The 27,501-nt window shown below is 39.9% G+C and overlaps 1 protein-coding gene across 1 annotated transcript in view; it reads right to left on the bottom strand.

The window, feature by feature from the left end:
- Positions 1 to 27,501, bottom strand: part of COG2 (component of oligomeric golgi complex 2) — a 260,876-nt gene that overhangs the window by 134,485 nt on the left and 98,890 nt on the right. Inside the window, exons 8-12 of the mRNA XM_075339700.1 lie at positions 26,715 to 26,839; positions 18,221 to 18,347; positions 16,887 to 17,026; positions 7,949 to 8,010; positions 3,719 to 3,870 (exon numbers count right to left, since the gene is read on the bottom strand). Of these exons, the coding sequence (XP_075195815.1) occupies positions 3,719 to 3,870; positions 7,949 to 8,010; positions 16,887 to 17,026; positions 18,221 to 18,347; positions 26,715 to 26,839 (606 nt within the window). The remainder of the gene's footprint in view (positions 1 to 3,718; positions 3,871 to 7,948; positions 8,011 to 16,886; positions 17,027 to 18,220; positions 18,348 to 26,714; positions 26,840 to 27,501) is intronic.

Below are 27,501 nucleotides of genomic sequence, written 5' to 3'. Positions count from 1 at the left end.
TGGTGCCGAAACTGTGGTCCATGCAACCTAAGAAGAAAGGAGAGCTCTATTACAGCCAATTGTCACCAAACAGCCTCTGGAACTTGTGGCCTTGGACCATGTGAAATTGACACCCAGTAGATCTGGCTATACGTATGCCCTCACTATGGTGGACCATTATTCCCAGTGGTAGTAGCTGTAAAGGATTTGACAGCAAGAACCGCAGCGAGAACCTTTCAAGCCTACTTCTGCAGACCACATGGGTATCCGGAACAGGTGTTGACGGATCAAGGCTCTGCGTTCAAAGCTGAAGTGTTCCAGTTTTGCAGCCTGCATGGATGTAAGAAAATCCGAACCACACTGAATCACCCACAGACCAACGGCATGTGTGAGAAAATGAACCAGGTGGTTATAGACCTGTTGAAAACCTTGCCCTTGGAAGAAAGAAGCATGTGGCCAGAGAAGTTTCCTGATTTAGTGGACATGTAAAACAACATCCCTTTGAGTTCCACCAATTGCACGCCAGCGTACTTGATGAGAGCAAGACCCGGGAAGTTACCAGTTGACCTAGAGATGGGAATTTTCATTCCTGAAACCAGTTCACCTGAAGCTGATTGGGACACTGAGCGCCAAAAGCAGTACAAAGAGATACAGGAGTGCGTAGAAAGAAGCCTAAATCAAATTAGAGAAAGGCAAGAGAAAGATTATAACAAGAATGCCCCAGCTGCTCCTTTAATACCTGGAGGGATGGTTCTAAAAAGAAAAAGAAGGACCCATAAGCATGATGACCAGTGGGAAGCAGAACCATACACAGTATTGCCTTCTAACTTTGACAATAAGAAAATCTGCTTATCAGCAAGGATAAGGGAAAACTTCAGCGGCAGTTTCTAGAGACCATTGAAGCCAAAAGAAGTTATCCCCTGTAAACCTCAACCTAAGGAGGAAAATAAAGAGAAGATGATACGAACAGTACTTGGTGATTTTCCTGAAAGTTGCCCACAGTAAAATGGAGCCATAATAATACCATTATTGACTACCGCTCAAGCAGTAGAAGTCCCAGAAAGACTGGAAGAACCTGTCGAAGTTTCAGAAGAACTACCTGCGCAGTAGAACCAGAGAACCCTGCTATTGGTGAACCTGCCATTCTTATGGTAAGACTAAGACAACATTCACGCATACCAATATCGCGTAGATCCTCATGCAGACTAGTAGATAGTGCACGCATAGCACCAGCACTAGGTACCAGTACACCGCACCGACCAGTTGAGACGCAGGCATTACGTAGGTCTAGCATAGAAAGTGTAGTAGTTAGTGAAGTGTAAAAATGTTTTCTTTGTTTGTTTATTGCAACTAAGTAAATCCGTAACCGTCAAGCGTATTGAGCCTGCAGGACTTATTGTATGAACTTTTGCATTTTCTTGAACTTTTATTGACATATGGACCAATGGACCACAGGACTGATAGTGCTCAAAAACTTTCTTATATTTACCATACTCACATTTTGCAGTGAAGTACTGCATTTCTCCGTTTTATTGGTTTTTGTAATTTTTATTTTTTAAGACTTTGTACTATTCTTTATTGTTGCTAAGGTTTTATAAGTTTGTGTTTCCAGTCCAGGAGTACTGGATTTAACTAGGGGGGAATGTGGCACCTCAGGGTTCAGATGCCACAAATATACCTGTACCTGGGGCATGGAAGGATCTCCACATCAGGTAATCCCACAAACAACACTTCCACTCCAAGCAGCGTTCAGGTGAAGTCCCCTTTAAATCCAGGTTTGGAGGCGGAGTCAGACAGAAAGTTGACAGTTGGAGTTGAGCTTGAGCGAGGAGAGGGAAGACATCAAAATGGAGAGGGCTGTGCTAAGCCCGCACGAGTAGCTGTGTGACAGACTGAGGGATCCAGAAGTGAGGCAAAAGAGGAGTGACCGGGGAGGTAGAGCCAGATCGGTTCATCCCTGAGGAACAGCGCTGATTACCGGACACTGGCGTCCGAGATTGTGAGGGATCTAATCTGCCTAGCAATAAAGACCGGAGGCCAGGGAGACTCCAGATCTCATGGCCGCAGCAGCACCTGAAGGCAAAGCTGCTACACAGAGCTTAGGGACCGCAGTGAGTACAGCAGTGCCCTTTAGGGAAGCTCCCGCTGCCTGCCATACAGGTGAAGACAGTGAGAGAGGGACAAGGTATAGCTCCAGGCAGCCTAGTACCAAGGTGAGACACAGCGCAGCAGGGAGGCCACACAACTAGCCTGGCATAGAGATTCTGAACTGTTCCCAGATCACCAAAAACTGTCACATCAGAAACTGAACCCCTTTTTTAATAACAGCTGCAAGTAAAACCTGGTCAGAGTTAATGAATTGGTGTGACATACTTTATTTCTTTCATCTGAGGAGCCATAGGCTGCTGCAATAAAGTGACAGTTGAAAAGGTGGTGAAGAAAAACTGCCATATTTGTGCAAGACTACAAAAACTGCCCTGGGGATCCCGGTTCACCTATAGGAAGCGTAAACAACTGGCTGCCTAACCATCACCCCGAAGGTCTGACCTGCAGCCCCAGTAACCATACTGGAACCGTAGGTGGCATCACGAAATACTTTTATTTTTTTTATTATTTAATTTTTTTTAATTTATTTATTTTTATTATTATTTACTGACTTTCAGCGACCACGAGGGCCATGGGAACGGGCACAGGCCCCCGTGACATAATCCTATTACCCAACGCCCGGAACGGAGTACCCCACGGCCCTGGGGCGGGTCACTGTCACCCCAGGAGGTCCAGAGCAAGGGGAAAAGAAGCTCTTCAATAGCGGGGTGGGGTGAAAGGCACGGATTGATTGGTCCTTGGCTCTCGTGGGGCTTCTGAGACGCAACTGACTTCAATAGGACTGGTTTAGGTGTGAGGTGACATAGACCTGGCTGAACAGGTCGGCACAGAGACAGTGAAACTCTGTCCGGTGGTGTATCACATCCCTGTGAGAAGGGACGCAGGTAGATTCATGCGAGACTATGAATTTACTAGCTGCCATTGTGGTGTTGCTGGGAAAGAGAGACCATCCTATAGTAGCTGGAAAGAAGTACAGTAGGGAGGAGTCTGCAGAGAAAAGTGTAAGGAAACCAAACGTAACATGCCTGTAATGTCAAATATATGTGCCCACAGCGGATGTATTCCACAGAAACTGTGTTTTCTTCAGTAAAGAGATGTTAATCGTTATCTTGGACACTGTCTCTGACTTAACCCTTAAGAAGAAGGGTTGTGGTGTTTCTTGTTGCACTGTGGAGGTGGCAGGAGTGCAGCCCAGAAAAGAAGTGCTGCCTGAAAGCAGGGGTTCGCCACTGTACATGACTATGGCCCCCTGCCACCCCCACAACCGATGCAAATCTGGTGACAGGTTCCCTTTAAGTCAGCTGCCAGACTGTGATTTGCCAATAGCTTGCATAGATATTTGCGATGCAGGAAATTGATGGCTCCCAGCAACACAATACAATTTAGCTGAATTTGCGTTTGAAGATGCACATTCAGTTAAGAGACACTAGTGCCTGCAGACCTCCTCGTACCCTGGGCCTGGTTATTGTTATGCTCCTGGTCTCAGGAGCTCCAGTGCCCTGCAGGATGCATATATCCCCTGTGTTTGAGACTCCTGATCTGAAGGATGACAGAATTCAGTTCATGAACACAGACAAAGATTCTACCAACCATCAAAAAAAATAAATACTGGAGCACAATTCTCATTGCTCACCTCTTTAATAAATACACAATAACGTGACAGCAGTTGCAAGCTGAGCTTCCAGAAACGGTGGGCAAGTAAAGGTAGGTAGATCTGATCAGACCAGCACGCAGTTAGACAGGTCCACAAGACATTAGTAACTCTGAGACAATATGCACTTTCAGCTGAAAAAGACAACACACAACATAATAAATATTTTTAACAACCTATTCTATATAAAAATATATAAATCAATATCTTTCAAAGTTTGGTTCACAGTACATTTTGTTTAACCCCTTCACACACCTTTGCTGTCAACCTTTGCACTTAAATGACCATCTACACCTGCTTAGTGTGGCTGTTAAATGACAGGGGATTGTCTGTATCGGGGCTCGTTTAATGGTGTGTTTCAATCACTGGCCAAACAAATGTTTTCTTCGTCCATCGGGTGATAGGTGGTATATTTAATCAAGCCGATTATAAGTGAATAACTGTTCTAATGAATGCTGGTACCGAATTATATATGGTTATCTGCTATAAAGGAGTTTTGTCAAAACCTTCATGGTCTTTAAAAAGATCACATATATAACTATACATATCAAGACTAATCAACTGAAAATCATCTACCAACTGTACATAAACTTCTAATTAACACTAAATATTCACCAACTTTGAAACCTAATCATTTATTAAGCTACAGTATATCAGAAAAGTGAGTACACGCCTCATATTTTTGTAAATATTTTATTGCATATTTTCATGTTACAACACTGAAGATATGACACTTTGATACAATGTAAAGTAGACAGGATATAGCTTGTATAATAGTATAAATTTGGTGTGCCCTCCAAAGTCACACAGCCATTAACATCTAAACAACTGGCAAAAGTGAGTACACCTCTAAGTGAAAATGGCCACATAGTGCCCAATCAGCTATTTTTCCTCCCTGGTGTTATGGGATTGATTCGTTTTACAAGGTCTCAGCTGTGAATGGGGAGCAGTTGTGTTACATTAGGTGTTATCGCTCACACACTTTCTCATACTGGTCACTGGAAGTTAAACATGGGACCTCATAGCAAAGAATTCTGTAAGGATCTGAAAATAAGAATTGTTTCTCTACATAACATTGCCCTAGGCAATTAAAAGATTGCCAGTACCCTGAAACTGAGCTGCAGCACAGTGGTCAAGACCATACAGTGGTTTAACAACACAGGTTCCACTCGGAACAGGCCTCACCATGGTCGACCAATGAAGCTGAGTGCACATGCTTTTCAAAATAGTCGGGGTTGTCTTTTCAAACCAGACATGAGTGCTGCCAGGATGTCTGCAGAGGTTACAGGGGAGAGAGGTCAGCCTGTCAGAGCTCAGACAAAAAGCCGCATACTGCATCAACTGTGTGCATGGCTTTCGTCCCAGTAAGAAGCCTTTTCTAAAGATGATGCACAAGAAAATTCGCAAACAGTTTGGTGAAGACAAGCAGACTAAGAACATGGATTACTGGAACCATGTCCTGTGGTCTGATGAGACCACGATAAACTTACTTGGTTCAAACAGTGTTAAGTGTGTGTGGCGGCAACCAGTGAGGAGCACAAAAACAAGAGTGCCTTTCCTACAGTCAAGCATGGTGATGGGAGTGTCATGGTTTAAGGCCCCATGATTGGGGTTCATTAAGAGACCAGAAGTATGCTGCAACTCCAACTTTGAAAGCATCTGTACTAAGGTCATTTTCCCCTTTCTGGTCTCTTGATGAACCACAATCCTCATTTCTTTGGGGGGGGGAAATGCATCAAGAAATGAAGTTAAAGAAACATGTTTTCATACCAGCTGTTGGGACCTTTATTCTGATGATGTCAGATAAGTAAACTAATACTGCATTATTCATGTTAATACAGTTATCTCATTGAGACATATCTATATTATTATTTATCATCGATTCTGGTGTTAAAGTAGGGAGAGTAATTCTATATTGATACACATGGATATACTTCCATTCCCCAACTAGTAACTGCAGGTAGTTACTTCCTAGCATCAATTTATCTCCTGGCGTACTTTCCCTAAGTTAAATTAATATTGACATTTTTTTCTGATGTAAATTTGATTAGTAGGGAAATTACTGTTTGCTTTCTCTAAATGGTCACTTTAGTATATTTATGCTCTTAGTGTTTATTGATTTATTTTTTATTTTTATGTGTTGTGTCTGGGGTACTTTTTAATTATAATTAAATAAATTTGATGTTTTATATTTAATATGTAAGGTATAGGCCGCGAACCTAAAGAAACTGATGGTAAAACATGCTGGACTGGCCAAGTATGTTTACAGACCTAAACCCTATTGAGCATGTGTGGGACATCCTCAAACGAAAGGTGGAGGAACGCATGGTCTCTGACATTCACCGACTCCGTGATGTCGTTATGAAGGATGTGAGAGGATTCCAGTGGCAATTTGTGAAGCTTTAGTGAACTCCATGCTCAAGCTAATTAAGACATTGCTTGAAAACGACGGTGGCCACATAAAATATTGGCCACCGGTTTTAAAATGAATGGCTATGTCTTGAGTTATTTAGAGGGCACCAAATTTACAGTGTTATACAAGGTGTACACTGACTACTTTACATTATGTCAGTGTCATATCTTTCGGGTTGTCCCATGAAAAGATATACCGTATTTTTCGGACTATAAGACGCACCTGACCATAAGACGCACCCTGGTTTTAGAGGGAGAAAATAGGAAAATAAAACTTTAAGCAAAAAAAATGTGGTCATGACACACTGTAATGGGGTGAGGATCTGCTGCTGACACTGTTATGGGGGTAATGTCCCCAAATTCTCTACTAAGGTACCCCATCCTGGTAATGATCCTCCTGCCTTGTATATGAGCCTGCTATAAACCCCCATCCTGCTCATATACCCCCATCCTGCTCATATACCCCCATCCTGCTTATATACCAGCATCCTGCTTATATACCAGCATCCTGCTCATATTCCCCCATCCTGCTCATATTCCCCCATCCATCCTGCTCAGAAACTCCCATCCTGTTCATATACCCCCATCCTGTTCATATACCCCCATCCTGTTCATATACTCCCATCCTGTTCATATACTCCCATCCTGTTCATATACTCCCATCCTGTTCATATACTCCCATCCTGTTCATATACTCCCATCCTGTTCATATACTCCCATCCTGTTCATATACCCCCATCTTGTTCATATACCCCCATCCATCCTGCTCATATACCCCCATCCTGTTCATATACTCCCATCCAGTTCATATACCACCCATCCTATTCATATACCCCCAATCCTGTTCATATACCCCCCATCCATCCTGTTCATATTCCCCCATCCATCCTGCTCATATACTGCCATCCTGTTCATATACCCCATCCTGTTCAGATACCCCCCATCCTGTTCAGATACCCCCCATCCATCCTGTTCATATACTCCCATCCTGCTATATGCCCCCATCGTGCTCATATACCATCCTGGTATATGGCCTGTATCCTATAGCACAGAGAAAAAAAAACCAAACATTTATACTCACCTTTTCTTCACTCCCTGCAGCACCAATCATCTTCCTCTCTGCACCACTGACCTGTGTGTGCGTGGAGCCGTTCCCCTGCAGCACGCGATGTCTTCCTGTCTGTGCTGATCAGCTGATCAGCACAGATCACCTGACCGGCACAGACAGGAAGACATCGCGTGCTGCAGTGGGACGGCTCCACACACGGGGACGGGTGAGTGTACTGATTCACTGCACCCCGCGCTGATGATGACGCGCGGGGAGCAGTGAATACAGCCGCACATGATCACTCCAGGCTGTAATTGCCAGGGGTGATCATGCGGGCCGGCTCTTTACAATGCGCGCGTCCCCGCTCGTCCTCCCGCCCACCTGTCAGCGGCGGCTTCTGCGCTGAGAAATGGGCGGGAGGATGGGCGTGCATATGTAATGAGCGGGTCCTGCTACAGCCTGCTCGTACCCCCGATGACCCGCTCCACCGCAGCACCCTCATTCCCCGCAGCCACAGTCAGACCATAAGACGCACCCCCAACTTTCCCCCAACATTTGGGGGGAAAAAAGTGCGTCTTATGGTCCGAAAAATACGGTAATAAAATATTTACAAAAGTATGAGGGATGTATTCACTTTTGTGATATATAGTATAAACGTAGACTTACTGCTGCTTGTTTTAGTTTTATGGTTGCTCAAAGATTAATAGCCAATGAGCATAAGAATTCCTGAAAAGTGATATGAGGTTACATACCTGAAGTCTCCAGTCTATGAGAAAGTATTGCAGATTCTAGACTTCCTGCTATTTCCTTAAACCTAAAGGAGGAAAATAAAAACATTTACTAAATTCATGTTTTTATCTATTTCTTATAATTTTTCTAAGAAAATATATATACACATGTAAAACAAATAAATGCCTCTCCAATCTGAACCATTCACATAGTGTGAGCACTGCATAAGAACAACATTAGCTTGGTCCTTCTGTGTCGTTCTGAGTTGATTCCTGACTTTTCTCAGAAAAATCCTTACCCCAGAATTCTTGCTGGTTGATAAGTGATCAAATACTTATTTCATGCAATAAAATTCATATTAATTCTTTAAGAATCATACAATTTGATTTTCTGGATTTTTCAGGGGGATTCTGTCTATCACAATTGAAGTGTACCAATGATGAAAATTACAGGCCTCTCCATTGTTTGTACGTCGTAAAAATTGAGAAACCGGCACTCACTTTCCTCACTGCATAATATATATTATATATATATATTGTATATACTGGAGTATAAGCCGAGGCACCTAATTTTACCACAAAAAACTGAGAAAACTTATTGACTCAAGTAGAAGCCTAGAATTATAAGTCGCCCTCCAAATTTAGAGAAGGAAACTTGGAAACAAAATAATTTTTAATGTTAAAATGGCCGGCGCAGCAGTGGCGGTGGAACGGTTCATGAGGCTGGGTTGGCCATGCTGCAAGCTCATAGGACGGGGGTGTCCGCGGCTCAGGAGGTATATCAAAAAGACTGACCGCACATCTGTAAACAGGTGCTAGCTGAAAACATTTAACTACAAAACACATACAGCTGCACACTAAAATGCTAACAATGAATAAGGGCGTTCTGGTATTGCATTACTGCTATAGGAATATTTGAAAAAAAATAGATATTTAGTTTATGTATTTGCCAATGCATGTGAGCCCGGAAACGAGTGGCAAGCTATATCTCTATATACCGGGAACCTAACTCAAATGCCTCTGAGTTAAAAACTTACCTGTGGCTCAAGAGGGCCACAGGACATAAGTTTGGCAATACGTCGGGCTTGGTGGTGTCATGTCTCAGGAGGGTGGGCAATTCTGTAGGCTCAGGGGTGTCGTGGTGGGAGCCATTGAGCCTACAGTCAGGCTGCAGGCTCCTTTGAATCCGCCAGCGGTTGACGCGATAGACTGCAGAAAAAAAGGCCATTTAAGCAGCGTGTGCGCAGATTGAGATCTCGGAAAGCCGAGATCTCAATCTGCACATGCGTCCCTTCTGCAGCAATTTTCTTGAAGCCTACCACCGGTAAGCCCAACAAAGCCTGCCGGCAGGCTCAACTGGGTCCGCCACCTGCGGGTAGGCTCATTGGCCCCTGCAGCGACAACCCTGAGCCCGCTGTATTGCTGACCCTCCTGAGACATGACACCGACGCAACACCCCCAAGTCACAGTATTGCTGACCCTCTGTCCTATGACCCCGATCCGCTGCGCCGAACTGGTAAGCTTTATACGGATTATAAGAAGCACCCCCTTTTCACCCATTTTTTTGGGGAAAAAAAGTTTGTCTTATAATCTGGAATTGGGACCCTCACTTAAGTATAAGCCGAGGGGGGCTTTTTCAGCATAAAAAAAATTGTGCTGAAAACGTCGGCTTATACACGAGTATATATGGATAGATAGATAATATATACACACACACACTGACAAGTAAAAGAGTAACAATTAGGGATGATCGAACCCAAACTGTAAAGTTTGGGGTTCATACTGGACACCTTGTTTCCAGATCTTGAACACAGACTTCTAACATAAGTCTGTGTCCAAGATTGGATTCTGGATACAGCTTGGGCATTGGGAGCATGCCTGGACGCTGCTGGGAACAAAATTAATAAAAAATGTATAAAAAAAATGAGGTTTTTTTTTTAAAATTTAAATTCCATGAGAATTTTCATGCCTGCGCTGATTGTGAGTGATCTATGGAACCTCGCTTTCAGAAGGAGGCTTCATAGGATTCGAAGGATGACGTGGTACATTACACTTGTGAATTACATCTCAAATTTGAAGATTTCTTTTTCATTAATAAAATTGGTGAATGAGGCTGTAGGGGAGTCTTTATTAAAATAAAACGATTTTTTCCAGTGTGTGTGTCTTCATTACTAACGCCTGGGCTTGATGCCAGCTGTCAAGTCACAGCTGACATCAACCACAAAAATATCACCACTGCACCAAGGCAATCAGAAAGAGGGAGGGAAAGCACCAGAATTGGCACATCTAACTGATGCGCCACTTTTTGGGTGGCTGCATGCTGCTATTTTTAGGCTGGGAAGGGCCAAATAACCATACAGCCTTTTGCAGTCAGATTATATTAGCTTCCAGTTGTCTGCTTTACCTTGGATGGTTTTCAAAAATAGGGGTGACCCCAAGCAGTTTTTTGTAAATTATAATATATATATATATATATATATATATATATATATATATATATATATATATATATATATATATATACACATACATACATACATACATATACATACACACACACACACACACACGCACACACACGCACACACACACACACACACACACACACTAGCTGTACTACCCGGCTTCGCCCGGGTTAATAACTGCTGTTAACAAAATAGAATGTATTAAAAAAAATGCATTCTGCACACAAAAACCACAAAGCAAGAAGATATAAATGTAATTATAATGTCTGTCTCCCCTTCTGTATATATCTCTCTGTCTCTCTCTTTGTCTGTCTGTCTCTTTCCTTGTCTATCTCTGCCTGTCTCTCTCTTTCCCTGTCTGTCTATCTCTTTCCCTGTCTATCTCTGTCACTTTCCTTGTCTGTCTCTTTCCCTCTCTTTTCCTGTCTGTATCTTTCCCTCTTTCTCTTTCCCTGTGTCTGTCTCTTTATCTGTCTGTCTCTTTCCCTTTCTTTCCATATCTGTCTGTTTCCCTGTGTCTGTCTCTGTCTCTTTGTCTGTGTCTGTCTCTTTGTGTCTGTTTCTTACCCTGTCTGTGTCTGCCTCTTTCCCTGGCTGTGTCTGTCACTTTCCCTGGCTGCATTGTAACACGCCAACATTCCATTTAAGGTCGTGGCTGCGCATTCTTCTGAAGTTCTGGCTGCACTGTGGCTCCCAGCTCCATTCGCTTTAATGGAGGCAGGTTTTTTGGTGAATAACTGTAAAGCGCGGGGTTAAAATTTCCCCTCAAAACATAGCCTATGACGCTTTTGGGGTCCAGAAGTCTGAGTGTGCAAAATTTTGTGGCTGTAGCTGCAACGGTGTAGATGCCAATCCCGGACATACACACACAAACATACATACAAACACACACATACACACACACATATTCAGCTTTATATATTAGATATATAAAAAATGTAAGTATTCATCCCCTTTGGCTGTGAAACAATATAACAGGTTTCCTCCACGGAATTTAACAGATTCTATAATTCCTCGATCTGATAAGCCTATTTTCCCTTTTTTTTCCCAGACCCATTTGCACCCATCAGACCCTAGTTTATTGACTTTCATCTCATCACTCCAAATCACCCGTTTCAAATCTTCTACTATCCACTTTTTGGAATTTTTTGCAAATGCGAGTTTACCCTTCTGTAACAATGCAGTGACATGACTAGAATCTGCATAACTAATCATATGCTAAAACATTGCAAGTCAAAATTATGTCAGAGATAGCCAAGATGATTGTTTAGAAAATGATGGTAATCTCACGTTCAAAGCTGTTGTGGCGAGATAGGAAGCTTGAAAATGTGATTTCAGTATGATCCTAAAATGTACTCTAACCTTTTCAGATGAATTTAATGTGACCTTATTTGAACTTTTGAATGCACTTTTCCAACATTTCAGTAATTTTTGTACAACTGCTGTTCTCTAACAAGGCGCTTAATGGCAATATTCACAACAGGTGTTTGATCCATGAATTGCCCAATAGATTTCGGGTTTCAATTAGAATTGGTATTTAGACAGTCCTCCTCATCATGCTGTTTTTATTTTGACATCATGAGACCAAGGTGACAACAATTGATCAACAGTACCCTGCCATTGCAAGGTTTCAAGCAGGATGTTTTCAGACTGAAGTGACAACAAAGCTTAGTGTGTGACAGAGTGTCATCAGTAGGTTGCAACAGGGATACAGAGAGACTGTAAGAATCACAGAAAGGCAAAGAAGTGGATGTCCTTTGGCCACATCCCACACTGATGACCGCTGAATACCACACAACTCCAAGCATATTTAAGGGAGGTGAGAGGCACCAAGTGTCACGTCATACTATTAGAAACCATTTACGTGGTCTGATGTTCACATAGGGTGTTTTTGGTGAAGTTTTTTTCCTGACAAAAACCTGATCTTGTGGCAGAAGTCTCCTGGTGTTTTTCTGCATTTTTGGTATGGCTTTTGTTGTGGTTTTCATGGCATTTTTACAGCATATTTTTGCACTTCTGTGATGGCCGGACAAAGCCAAGATCCGCGGGGGTTCAAAAGTACCTGAGTGCCGGGTCCGGATAGGATTGATCTGGATCCGGCACTCGGGTAATAAAAAAGTAAAAACAAAGATAGTGCGCTATACTTTATCAGTCTCCAGTGTGGCTTCTATTTCCAGGGACGCTCATTAGCCTCATGCATATTCACTGCTTTCCCCGCCCACTGGCATCTGTAATTGGTTGCAGTCAGATGCGCCCCCAGCCTGTGTGACAGCGTCTGACTGCAACCAATCACAGAGCAAGGCAGAGGGTCTATCATACAGCCAAATAAATTAAAAAATTGGCGTATTATGATATTCAGCACAGTAAAGCATACGGCTACAGGCTCCAGCCCCCAGCCGTGCACTTATCTTGGCTGCATATTAAACCAAAAGGAACGGCATTCGTTTTTTTTTTTAAATTAAATAGATTAAAAAAAAAAAAAAAGCGTGCGGTCACCCCCATTTTGAAACCCAGCCAATATAAAGCTCAACAGCTGGGGGCTAGTATTAGGCTGAGGAGACCCATGTTTATTGAGTGCACTTCCCAGCCTAAAAATAGCAGCCTGCAGCCGTCTAGCTAATCCCAGGGCTCTTCGAGATTGCGCTGGTGTGGTGGCAATTGGGGTTATATAAGGGGTTAATGGCAGCCAACAGCTGCCACTAAGACCTATATTACTAATGGCAGGCGTCTATGAGTCACCCCCATTACTAATCTCTAAGTAAAAATAAATAAACACAAACACCCAAAAAATCCTTTATTTGCAACTAAAACACAAAGAAAACCCCTCTTTCACCACTTTATTAACTCTAAAAACACCCCTGCAGGTCCGACATAATCCACACGAGGTCCCAAGACGATACGAGCTCTGCTACATCTCAAGCTCACAGAGAGCACCATAGAACATGACTGCCGCTGTGAGGTTCAGGCAGGGACTGAGTGAGCCGCGCAATGAACGGTGATTTAACTCAGGCTATTTGCAGTTAGAGGTTTATGATCGTGATAACATCCAACTGTGATCGCAAATCACCGAAGTGACGTCACTGCTGATCGTGGTTAATTCTCTGCCTGCAGTAACAGTGTGTGGACATGTTCCATGATCGCATGCTGTAATTTCAGATGTAGCGGAGCTGAATCATTGTGGGACCTTGTAAGGATTATTTGGGACCTGCAGGGGTGTTTTGGGGGTTAATAAAGTGGTGAAAGAGGTTAGTTTGGGATTTTATTTCAAATAAAGGATTTTTTGGGTGTTTGTGTTTATTTCCTTTTACTTACAGATTAGTAATGCTGGGGTTCTCATAGATGCCTCTCATTACTAATCTAGGGCTTGGTGGCAGCTATGAGCTGACATTAACCATTATATTACCCCGATTGCCACCGCACCAGGGCAATCAGGAAGAGCTAGGTAAAGTGCCGGGATTGTCACATCTAATGGATGCGACAATCCTGCGCTGCTGCAGGCTGCTATTTTTAGGCTGGGGGGGGGGCGCCCAATAAACATGTGACGTCCCAGTTTGACAATACTAGCCCCCAGCTGTTGGGCTTTATCTTGGCTGGGTATCAAAATTGGAAGGGGGTGGGGGACCGCACACTTTTTTTTTTTTAAATGATTTATTTAACTTAAAAAAAAACAGCATGGGGTCCCTCTGAGTTTGATACATAGCCAAGATAAGCGCACGACTGGGGGCTGCAGCCTGTAGCCGTATGCTTTATCTGTGCTGGGTATAATAATATAGGGGGACCCTACACCAATTTGTATTTATTTATTCTTACTGTATGATAGACCCGCAGTGTCTGTGATTGGTTGCAGTAAGACAATGTCAAACAGGCCGGGGGCTTGTCTGACTGCAACCAATCCCAGTTGCCGGTGAGAAGGGAAAGCAGTGAATATGCAATGAAGGTAATGAGCGGCCCGGGAATTGAAGGGGTGGCGACGGGAGCGTACAGCGGCGCTGGTGATTCGGTAAGTATAACGCGCCTGCTCCAATTGGCCTATCCTTTCCATCGCCATTTTTAATTGCTGGATTCTGGTCCCCATAGACTCATAAGCAAAAAGAGAAATAGTTCTGCCAGCTCACCTTTTACATAGATTCTCCGGGTTGAAATCCCAGCAGTGGAATCTGGATGCCCACACGGAATTAGAAGGTCGACCTGACACAACAGTAAATGTAAAGCAGAAAGGATTTCAGCAGAGAAACAAACTTCCAAAAATTCCATAAAACTTGTTAATTTTGTGCATAAAAATAAAAACAGAGGGACTACGCGTTTCAGTATGAAATCATCATAGACCATGATGGTTTCATACCGAAATGCGTAGTCCCTCTGTTTTTCCCTCTACATGTCAATGCTGGTTTCTTCACTTCCACTATTTGTATGCAAGAAATAAAAGTCAAGTTTTATTGAATTTTTGGAAGTTTGTTTCTCCGCTGGAATCCTTTCTGGTTTACACAGACTCATATGGAAACCGGCGTCCGGCAAGATACCCTGGATCAATTTCGAGCTGGAACTTAGTATATTATTAACCCGGTTAGACCTGCCAATCCTGGTTTCTGCAAGTCCACCCATTGCTAAAGTGAAAAACCAAGACAAAACAGCTGAAAAGAATGGACAAGTTAATTCGTTTAATAATGCAGCAAAAAAACAGGGTGGTTCACAAAACCGTAAGAAAAACATCGCAGGTATTTTGTGTGTGTGCGCATGAGATTTCTGTAATCTCATAGGCTTTACTGGGACTGTGAAGGCAGCGTTTTAATAGCATAGATTTGCATAAAAACAAGTCAAAAACCATGCTAAAAATGGTGAAAAATGCAAACAAAACGCCCTGTGTGAACGTAGCCATACAAGGCTACCTGACCACACCACCACACACAGGCGTCATTGTCTTGCTGGATGAGGGATCAGTGGACCTCAGTGCTGTTCACTGATGAAAGACGATTCACGCAGAACAGAAATAATAGACAGCGATGTTGGTGATGTCATGGAGCATCAGACACTTCCCTACACTTTGTGAATGGTACAGTGACAAGCCCCTATTATTTGAATAATTAAATCAGTCATTGCAGCTCTGCATGAACAACATAGGAATAATTTTGTCTTCATGGAAGACAATGCTCCAGTTCATCGAGGTCACATCATAAGGGAGTGGAATATGCCAAACTAAGTGGCCTGCACTTTCTCTAGACATCAATCCCATAGAACACCTATGGGATCAGATGAGTTGCCGTGTAGAGGCTCGTAGCTCTGTACCGCAGAAACTCAATGGCCGAGGGACGCACTTCAAGACGAATAGGATGCCATGCCTCTTCAGACAATAACTCAACTTGTAAACAGCATGAGATGTAATTGTCAAGCTGTACAGTAATTGATGCTTAAGGCCACATGACAAGTTATTGAGACATTGACATTATGGAAGGGGTATACCCACCATTGTTGTTGACTTTTGTTTCAATAAATAGTTTGAGATGAGGAAATCCCCATTGAATGCTTCTACTTAGGTGCCCTATATCACTGTAGCGTGAACTTTTTACATTTTACATCAGAAAGCCAAACATCACTAACTTTTTGTGAATAGTGTATAAATACACATAAAAAACATAAGAAGAGAGAAAGATAGAGATCTAGATATGTGTATACCCAGGTTCCCCGAAAATAAGACACTATCTTAATATTTTTTGCCCCAAAAAAAGCACTAAGTCTTATATTCGGGGGAGGGCTTATTCTTGGGGAAACATGATTGGGGGAAAGTCTACCCCCAAAAAAATTGCAGATCCCCCTTCCCAGGATTGTCATACTTGCCAGAACCCAGGCATCTGCATGGCTCCCAGGTCTTCCTGTGATCTTTGGTAAGCGCTCCCTACAGGTTTGTTGCACGGTGTCCTCCCCTGATTCTGGCCGACACTCACACATCAACTCGCATACATACATACATACATACATACACACATACACACACACACACGATTGCATATATACACACACATGAGATTGCACATATACAAACACACACTCGAGATCGCACATATACAGACACTCATGAGATCGCAGATACACGAGATCGCACATACAATCGCGCTTTCTTTTGGGGGTGTCTGATTTCTATAATGAAGTGTCGTGCAGTATTCTTTAACTTTTTTAGTGGCATGGACACTTCATTACTGAACCGCGACTAGGTCTTATTTTCGGGGAAGGGCTTATATTTAAACCTTGCTGAAAACTTCTGCTAGGTCTTATTTTCAGGGTAGGTCTTATTTTCAGGGAAACACAGTACCTATCTATACCTATATCTCAATCTTTCGTGCTCTCTCTTCATATCTGTATAGATAGATACATTTGTTTTCTTCAAAACTATGAAATATAAATCTTCAAAATCCAGAGATAAAACAATTAGAAAAAGAAAGGAGTACTAAAATACATTTTGGGAAAGAAATCTGCTCAGAAGCAATAGAAAGCCATATTGTTACCTGATCTGAAAATACACAGGCAAATTCCACCTGTTATTAAAACTGTGGTAGGAGGGATGTGCACGTAATCTCTTTACACTTGCTTGTGAACCAAATTGTCTTTCAAACTTTCTTAGAAAATCCATACTTATCGTGTATTTCTGGAAAGAAACAAACACATCAAAACAGCAAAGTAATAACATATACAGTAGATTCACATAGTGTTTGAGGAGATTTTACAAAAATGTGGGGTGTAGAATGGATCTGTTGTCGGCTGCTGGGCTTCCTAAGAGGATTTATGCGGAGAGTGACTGATCTGCAGCTTTTTGAAACACATTGATGATTTTTTTCTTAGGCTGTATGAATACATGCACATGATTTTTTCTTAGCCTGTATGAATACACACTAATGATTTTTTCTTAGGCTGTATGAATACACACATGATTTTTCCTTAAGCTGTATGTATACACACACATTTATATTTTCAAATCTATTTTTTATGGACCTGTTGAGTGTGAAAGGGACTTTGAGGGCCCATATATCGGAAGTGTCCCGGAAGTTATACCATTTTAAAAACTGTACTCCTCAGATTATTTTAAACTACTGTTAAGATTTTAACTCTTGAGGTGCTACAAAAGGAAATAAATCACAGTGGAGTAAAAAACAATTGCATTTTTTCCCACTAAAATAATGCTTTAGCGGCAAATTTTTCATATCTACAAGTGGTAAGAAAAAAGTAGACCCTAAATGTATTATACAATATCTCCCAAATGTGTGAATATCTCATAAGGGGTACATGTCAGTGCTTGGAAAGGCATAAGTGCTATTTGACATTTGGAGTGTAAATTGGGGTGCAATAGATTGCAGACATCATATTGCATTGAAAGAGGCCCAGAGGTACCAATAAATCAAAATCCCCCTTAAGAAACCCCATTTTGGAAACTAAACCCCTCAATTAATTCATCTGGGATGTGTTGAGCATTATGAACTCACTGGTGCTTCATAGAATTTTATAACATTTGGGCGTGATAATGAAAAATTTTATTTTTTCCAGTAAAATGTTATTTTAGCCCCAAGCTTGTAATTTTATCTAGGGATAATAGGCAAAAATGGACCCCGTACTTTGTGCCGCAATTTCTCTTGAACGTGGTAATACTACATATGTGGTCAAAAAGTACTGTTTGGGCTCATGTGAGGGTCTGGGATGGAAAGAGTGCTAATTGATTTTTGAAGAGCAAATTTGGTGAAACAGATTGTGGCCTAAAAATTTAATTTTACTAGATAGTTGCAGAACAGCGTATGATAGCCTTGGAACTACTGAAAACCTTTGCTCTACGTAATAAAAGCCTAATTACCTGATGAAATATGGTGGGATTCCCGGGGTTGAAAAGAGAAGGCAATTTTTCTTCTAATCCATAAGCTATCTCTGGCCAAACGGAATTCACTAAGAAGTCGTATCCTGGAACCAAATCGGCTTTTTCACTAAAAGATATTAATTAGATTTTAATTAAATCAGTTTTTAAAGCAACATAAGGTTTAATTTGAAAATGCATCTTGTCTATTAAAGGAGTTGTCCACTACTTGACCAACCACTTCTTCTTATTCCTCATGTTTGGCTCCATTAAAATAAAAAAGCTTATACTCACCTCCTGTGCCAGCAATGTTCCAGCTATGTTGGCATTTGCAACCCTGAGGCTCCCATGAGATTGTGATGTCATGCGAGACTCACATCCAATCATGATTGGCTTCTCTCTCGTCGCCTTCGGACCCATGAGTTATTTAACAGGAAGGGAGAGATGCTCACACCCTCACGTGAGCCCTGTGGTGTCTGAGCACCAACACCGCGCACTGGCTCCAGAAGTGAGTAGAAGCTTCTTTAAGGTGTCTAAACATCAGGAATGAGAAGGGGTAGTCCTAGTTGTGGACAACCTTTTTAACTTTACTACTATGTGGTGAACTTAGGAATGTCTGTAGGTTTTCCATCTTGGACATTCAAAGAAATTTGTCATCAGAATTTCACCCTCCGCCTCCAATGCTATTTATGTGTGTATGTAGCTATTTCAAAGACAAGTCCAGCAATATCTTTATATGGCTAGATCGTTGCTCCACAACTCATAAATCCGTGTTTCCACTTATATGCAAACAGGACTGAAAAACTGTGGTACATCTGACGCCTCTGTCACCACAGTTCTATTTCCTGCCCAGTGCCTACTCTTCCTTCTTGACTTATAGCCTCAAAGTGACAGTGACTGCAGATCTGCCATATCAGCGTTATTTTCATATCAATTTAAACACTGATTTCTCAATAAAGGAGTAACATACTGCTCATGTAAAAGAAATTGGTTGAAGGATTTCACCAGCACAAAACTCCAGGCATTTTGTTCTTTAAAATAAAAATTCCTTTATTTTCTTATCATTAAAAAGTCCATGCTATGGTGGTCAAGCCCATGTCAGAGAGGACGCGTTTCGAACATCCAGTTCTTATTCAGTCTCTAAACCATCTAGTCACAGAACTGTTTAAAAAGGGCTGAACCCAAACATGTGATCAAATGCAAGGAGAGAGCAAAACAATTACAAAAACATTAACCCCTTGAGTTATATCACTCCATATAATGCTTATAACACTTATATATATACAAAGTTTTTTTAGCCAGATTAATATGCAAACATCAATTCATTTCTTTTATTTAAACCTTTCGGAAATCTTGTGCCCATTAAAAACATCCATTTTATTTCTCTCTGAAAGAGGATATCTTTCAAATTTCCACCCTTTCTAGGTAGTTGAACTTTTTCAATGGCATTGACTTTCATGCCTGTTAAATTACCTGCATGTGCGTCGCGAAAATGTTGAGACGCTCCTGATAATTTTCTGGTGGTGGCATTATTAACATCATAAATGTGTTCAGATATCCTCTTTCTGAGAGAACGACAAGTGCTGCCTATATATTGTAACTGGCAAATAGTACACGATATTAAATAAACCACATGGTCTGAACTGCAGTTTATGAGTGACATTATTTTATACGTTTTTTTATCTGTAAATGAAGAAAATTCCTTCACATTTGACATATAACCGCATAGTCCACACGATTTGTGGCCACATTTGAAAGAGCCTGTGCTGGGTAACCAATTGCCAGTGTTTTTTTCTTTTTTAGTAGAACTGCACCTATTCATATGATCACTAGGTGATAACATGGATCCCAATGTAATGTTCCTTTTTGAAACAAATTTAACTCCATTTTTTAAGATTTTGTGTAATGTGTCATCTGTAGATAAAATGGGTAAATATTTTTTAATAATTTTAATTACATCATAATAATTTTTACTGTATGTTGTTGAAAAAACAACTGACAATTCTTTCTGGGGATTATCTCTGGTTTTATTCATGTCCAAATATTGTGACCTACTCACTTTGATTGCCTTGGTTTTGGCTTTCTGGAGATTTGTCATTTTATACCCTCTTGCCAAAAACCTTTTTTCAATAGTGCTGCATTCTACCTCAAAACCATTTTGGGTGTTGCAACATCTCCTAGCACGGACATATTCACCTGTAGGGATGTTATTTATAACATGCTTTGGATGGCAACTTCCCGCATGTAATAGTGAGTTGCCTGATATGGGTTTTCTATAAAGACTACAATTAATTTCTCCATTGTCACCCTTCCCATGGAATTGTATATCCAAAAATTTAATTTTTGATACATCATGAAAAAAAGTGAAAAAAAGATTATGGGCATTATTATTAATATATGATATGAAATCCTCAATTTTTTTTGTTTGGATTTTGCCATACAATAAGTATATCATCTATAAATCTCAGATATAATGCTATATCCGAGAAAAAAGGATTGCACTGATTAAAAATATATTGTTCTTCCCACCAAAACATAAATATGCCTGCTAGAGAGGGGGAAAACCGTGCGCCCATTGAACATCCCTGTAACTGAATGTATCCTTTATTTAAAAAGGTAAAATAGTTGTTTTTGAGTAAAAACTCAGTTACGTCAGTTCACCTTGAGCTGCTATACCCGTGCTCCCTGTGATTCATGAATAGGAACTGTCAGTAAGCCAATTATCATTGTTTTGGATTTTTTCAAGAAGAGACATTGTATATTATATATGATGAAATTGCATGACTTATAGTTCCTTATGTAAAAAATTGTGTCATAAAATGGAAGACCAGATGAATGAAGCTAATAGCAATCAGATTTTTGTTACTTCAGATAGACTACGTATGGAGAGAGCAGCAAAAATGTTTTCATTGAATAAGCAAAATACCCCCTTGGAAACGCACACAGAAATGAATCAAATTATGTGGGAATTAGAAAAAGTGATGTCAGCGAGAATTCGTACCTGGTGGGACAGTGAGACCTTGCAAGCATATCTTGACAAAAATATGGTTCCCAGGGGACTTCGGCTGAACAAAAGACCCACAGTTGAATTTAATCAAGAATTTGTTGCAAAATGGGACACTATCTTATCTGAATGCTCCAAAAAACTTATTCAATTAATTATAGAACAAGAACGAAATAAAATAGGTGTGTTGGAGAATAAGATTAAAGAAATTGAAGTTTCCCTTGCACAATATTCAGGTCTGGATGCTTATAAGACCACGAAAGACCAGATAAATACTAAAATCATTGCCCTTGAGGATACAATTACTGCATTCAAAGAAAAAAAGTTTGTTCGTGATTTAAGGGACTATGAGGATAATAAAATCTACAATTGGCATAATTCCAGGAGATTTTTCCAAGCTGGTCCCAGATCCATATTGAAAAATCATAAAAGACGTAACAATTCTACTCGTGTCAATTTTTCTTTTACGGACTTTGAAACGACTGATGTGGACTCTACAGACTATAATATTGACACGTCCGATAATAATTTTGACACCCCATCCACTTCTTCAAGTGTGTCAAAAAACTTGAAAAATCAGCCGTTTTTTCAAAAAAATCGAAAAAAACAAGGAGGAGCGGCCGCAAACATAGAAAGTCATGTGTACCAACACAATCATTTCACGAGGGGGAAAAGGAAATGAATATTGATAATAATAATTTTTCTGTTATAAATATGTCAGCATGCATTTTAAACAGCAGTGAAATTAGTGTTTTGAAAAGGGGTTTAAATTTTGTTCCCAACAAGAGGTTTGATCTTTTTAAAACAATACTAGATGTTAATAAGTTTATTCGAAAATTAACAGTAAAAAAACACTTCTTTCACGATGAAAATGAGGTTAATGTTCCTAATGTTTCAAATGCATCAGCTGACATTTTTTTCTCTCCTATGCCATTTAAAGAACAAATGGCTTTACAAGATTTGCATGATTTGTCAAGTGATAGTGGTGCCGGACCCAATCCACATTGTGCGGTTTCCCACTTTAATGATCCTAATCCCAGTTTTTATCCCATACCTTCGAGGTGTGATCAGATGACTGATTTCCAGAACATAGTAGAAAAGGAATTAACTGCTCTTTCTCATTTACAAGAACCTATGGTTCAAAATTTGTCTAAGACTGAGAAGGATGCGATTATTTCCTTGCAAAAAAACTCTAACATCATAATAAAAAATTCTGACAAGGGGGGGGCAGTCGTAGTTTTGGATACTGGACTTTATGAAAGGGAGGTAGTGACTATGTTACAGGATTGTGATACCTACAGGAGAGTCGATCATGACCCCTCTGCAGATATAAAAAAATCCTTGGAAAAAATTCTAGAAGAAGGCTTACATTTGGGTTTAATTGATGAAAAATTGAGAGATTATCTTAATCCATCTTATTGTTTAATACCATTATTGCATGCCTTACCCAAGTCACATAAAAACCAATTTCCCCCAAAAATGAGACCGACTGTCTCAGGTATAGATTCTTATACTGAACATCTAGCAGAGTGGTTGGATAACCACCTTCAATTTCTTCCTAAAATGTCTCCTGGCTATGTCCTGGATAGCAAACATGTGTTGAATATTATTTCTCAGATGAAATGGCAGGATAATTTTAGTTGGTTAACTTGTGATGTGCAATCATTGTATACATCCATTCCACATTCTCTTGCCATTTTAGCGTTGAAAGATTTGCTCAAAAAATATTCTGACTACTCACTTGAATTACAGGACTATTTGATTGACGTAACTGAGTTTTTACTCAAAAACAACTATTTTACCTTTTTAAATAAAGGATACATTCAGTTACAGGGATGTTCAATGGGCGCACGGTTTTCCCCCTCTCTAGCAGGCATATTTATGTTTTGGTGGGAAGAACAATATATTTTTAATCAGTGCAATCCTTTTTTCTCGGATATAGCATTATATCTGAGATTTATAGATGATATACTTACTGTATGGCAAAATCCAAACAAAAAAATTGAGGATTTCATATCATATATTAATAATAATGCCCATAATCTTTTTTTCACTTTTTTTCATGATGTATCAAAAATTAATTTTTTGGATATACAATTCCATGGGAAGGGTGACAATGGAGAAATTAATTGTAGTCTTTATAGAAAACCCATATCAGGCAACTCACTATTACATGCGGGAAGTTGCCATCCAAAGCATGTTATAAATAACATCCCTACAGGTGAATATGTCCGTGCTAGGAGATGTTGCAACACCCAAAATGGTTTTGAGGTAGAATGCAGCACTATTGAAAAAAGGTTTTTGGCAAGAGGGTATAAAATGACAAATCTCCAGAAAGCCAAAACCAAGGCAATCAAAGTGAGTAGGTCACAATATTTGGACATGAATAAAACCAGAGATAATCCCCAGAAAGAATTGTCAGTTGTCTTTTCAACAACATACAGTAAAAATTATTATGATGTAATTAAAATTGTTAAAAAATATTTACCCATTTTATCTACAGATGACACATTACACAAAATCTTAAAAAATGGAGTTAAATTTGTTTCAAAAAGGAACATTACATTGGGATCCATGTTATCACCTAGTGATCATATGAATAGGTGCGGTTCTACTAAAAAAGAAAAAAACACTTGCAATTGGTTACCCAGCACTGGCTCTTTCAAATGTGGCCACAGATCGTGTGGACTATGCGGTTATATGTCAAATGTGAAGGAATTTTCTTCATTTACAGATAAAAAAACTTATAAAATAATGTCACTCATAAACTGCAGTTCAGACCATGTGGTTTATTTAATATCGTGTACTATTTGCCAGTTACAATATATAGGCAGCACTTGTCGTTCTCTCAGAAAGAGGATATCTGAACACATTTATGATGTTAATAATGCCACCACCAGAAAATTATCAGGAGCGTCTCAACATTTTCGCGACGCACATGCAGGTAATTTAACAGGCATGAAAGTCAATGCCATTGAAAAAGTTCAACTACCTAGAAAGGGTGGAAATTTGAAAGATATCCTCTTTCAGAGAGAAATAAAATGGATGTTTTTAATGGGCACAAGATTTCCGAAAGGTTTAAATAAAAGAAATGAATTGATGTTTGCATATTAATCTGGCTAAAAAAACTTTGTATATATATGTGTTATAAGCATTATATGGAGTGATATAACTCAAGGGGTTAATGTTTTTGTAATTGTTTTGCTCTCTCCTTGCATTTGATCACATGTTTGGGTTCAGCCCTTTTTAAACAGTTCTGTGACTAGATGGTTTAGAGACTGAATAAGAACTGGATGTTCGAAACGCGTCCTCTCTGACATGGGCTTGACCACCATAGCATGGACTTTTTAATGATAAGAAAATAAAGGAATTTTTATTTTAAAGAACAAAATGCCTGGAGTTTTGTGCTGGTGAAATCCTTCAACCAATTTCAATGCACATGGACTGGCTCTCCAAACCTCTTCTCCGTGCACAGCCCAGGATTACTGGCTTCCATCACACAGGTGAGCTGGGCAAAAAACCTCTTTCTATGCTCATGTAAAAGGTATTGGTGGACTTGTCTTTGAAAGAGCTACATTTACATGTAAATAGTTTGGGGTGTGAAATCCTGCTGACAGATTCCCTTTACAGAGGTTAGACACTTACTCCAGTTTGTGAAGAAAGTTGCATTAACTGGGCAGCATTTTTGTTTTATACAAGAACTGCTGTTGAAGGACTATGTGACCGGTCAATCTATAAGCTTCCTCCAATTATAAAACACCTCACAAGAAAAAGCGTTTTTCTTTATTGAATGATATTGGTGGTCTAGTCTGGTCCCGTGCTCCTCCATTATATGCATTTTGTTAGGAAAGATGAACCAATAAGAAAAAGTGGCTAACCCCTTTAATGACTAGGGGAATTTTATTAAATTTTCTTTAGCCCCTTAATGACCAGCAATAGGACTTAAAAGTTACCTGACTGAATAGTATCCCTCGATGGATGAAAACGCAGCATCTGTCAGTTGTACACTACAGTCGACACCCTGCTGCATCAGTCATGATCGTTGTTGGCACCGACCATGGACGTTTAACCACTTAGATGCTATTGTCAATATTGACTATGACATCTAGACAGAGTATGGGGGCTCCCTTTTTATCCCGATGGGCATCCTGAGATCATATTAAGAAGTTAATATTTAGGTGGTAAAAGTAACATTTTTCTTTCCACTTCTTTCCATTTTTCATGCCACTTTGTATTAATTCCTGAAAAGCACTGGAAGGGTTAATAAACGTCCTAACAGCAATTTTTAAAAATGTTATCACTTTTGGGGTTTTTCCAATATATAGGACTCCTAAAATCACTTAAACTGAACAGGTCCCTAAAAAATAGGTTTTGTAAAGTTCCTTGAAAAAAGTGAAAAATTACTGCTACAAAACTTAAAGCTTTTAACATCTTAACAAAATAAAGAACATTTTACACATGGTAATGGTGTAAAGCAGACATGAGGTGAATGTTATTTACTAATTATTTTGTGTGGTGTAACTGTCTGGATAATGAAAGTTTGAAAATTGGTAAGTTTTAGAAATTGTCAAATTGCTGATATTTTATAAATCAACACAAAACATATTGACTTAAATTTGCCTATATCATAACATACAATGTGTTAGAAACTCCCCCCCCTAAAAAAAATGCAAAATCACAGGGATGTTGAAATATGTTAGAGTTATTGGCACAAAGCGACATGTCAGATTTGATAAATGTGGCCTGGTCATTAAGGGGTTAAATTTACTTAATTTTTTTTTAGTTCCTCTCAGGGGAATTGAACCTGCAATCATTTGACTGCTTATACTTTACTATTGTCGTATATAGTGAAATCGCAGTTCTCCGGCTCTAGCTGGCTACCATTGCAACCCAACAATTCCATTGAATCATATTGAGGGCAGCTGATAGAAGCCTGTGACCGTATGCACTGGATTATTAAGATGCCACTGTCATAGATTGATGTCGACATTTTAAGGGGATTGGGATCATTTAAAAGTATAACTAGTCCTGCAAAAAACAATCTCTCTTATGGCTATATCGATGATAAAATCAAAACGATATGGCTCTTGGAAGCAAGGGAGGAAAAAACTAACGAAAAATCACCAAGGGGCGAAGCTCATCCAAGTTCCTACTGACAAAGTTTTGCTTGTTTACTGCCATAAAGAAACATTGTCAAGATTCTGTCAATGCGGTTTTTCCAAAGTAAATAAAAATGTGTACTCTGAATTTAATACACTTGATCCCCAGATGTAGGGTCTTGTGTAACGAAAGCAGTAGGGTCCGCTGACTCCTCTCAGACAGTGATTAAATAATCACATTCAACAGATTAATCTCAGGATAAACCTGGATGTAGCAAAATAAAGATTTTCCCTTTAGGGGATGTTAATAAATCAATTAGACAAAAAGAGGTGAAATACAAAAAAAAATGACTAAATAATAGCAAGTGAAAATGTATGTAAATTGTAAGTGTACCTTGAAATGGCTCCTCCAGTTACCTCTCTCAGAAGTCGACAGTGGTGGGGAACAAACTCAAGAAGTTTGTTATACATAACCTGGAGTCCATTTGGATGGGATTGTACATATTGTTCTATCATAACCTGATAATAAAAAAATAACAGTGTGACCCAATTACATAAAACTCACCCCTCTCAATTAAGGACTTCTGATCTAAATGTATACACTTTATCTTTGAAACAAAAGGAACATGTGTGAAATATTAGGCATGTGTACATCCTCAAACTTAGCAAGTACAATTCACTTAGAAAAATAAATTGCACTATAAGGCTGGGGTCACGCTAAGGTATTTTTAAAAACAAAAAAAAATAGTCCTATTTTTATCCAGAAGTGTTTTTTTTTTCTCACTTGTCATCTATGTGCAATCCCTTTTTTATGCTTTTTAAAATAGCATCAATTAATGATTTTAAAGACCGTTTAGTTTCCTATGCTACAGAATTGTAATGTATCCGTAAAAATTGGATACTGTGGTATCCGATTTTTTTCCTTGCAACCACAGACTTGAATAGGTGAGTCTCATCTGATTTCAGAGTCAATTGTAGCATGCAGCGATTTCTTACACTGACAGATTGTCACTGAAAAAAAATAGGCCATCAGCACTGCCCCATTGAATAACATTGGTCCAAGTGCTGTCCGATAAAAAATTGGCTAGCACTTGTCAAAATGTATGCGCTGATGTGACCCTGGCCTGATAATGACTATTGTTTGTTTAGTTCAAGGGATTGGTTCATCAGAAAAAGACCAA

The sequence above is a fragment of the Anomaloglossus baeobatrachus genome, chromosome 3, assembly GCF_048569485.1.
Source record: "Anomaloglossus baeobatrachus isolate aAnoBae1 chromosome 3, aAnoBae1.hap1, whole genome shotgun sequence".
Lineage (NCBI taxonomy): Eukaryota > Metazoa > Chordata > Amphibia > Anura > Aromobatidae > Anomaloglossus > Anomaloglossus baeobatrachus.
Note: the sequence above shows the minus strand (reverse complement) of the source record. Positions and strands in the feature narration are given on the sequence as shown.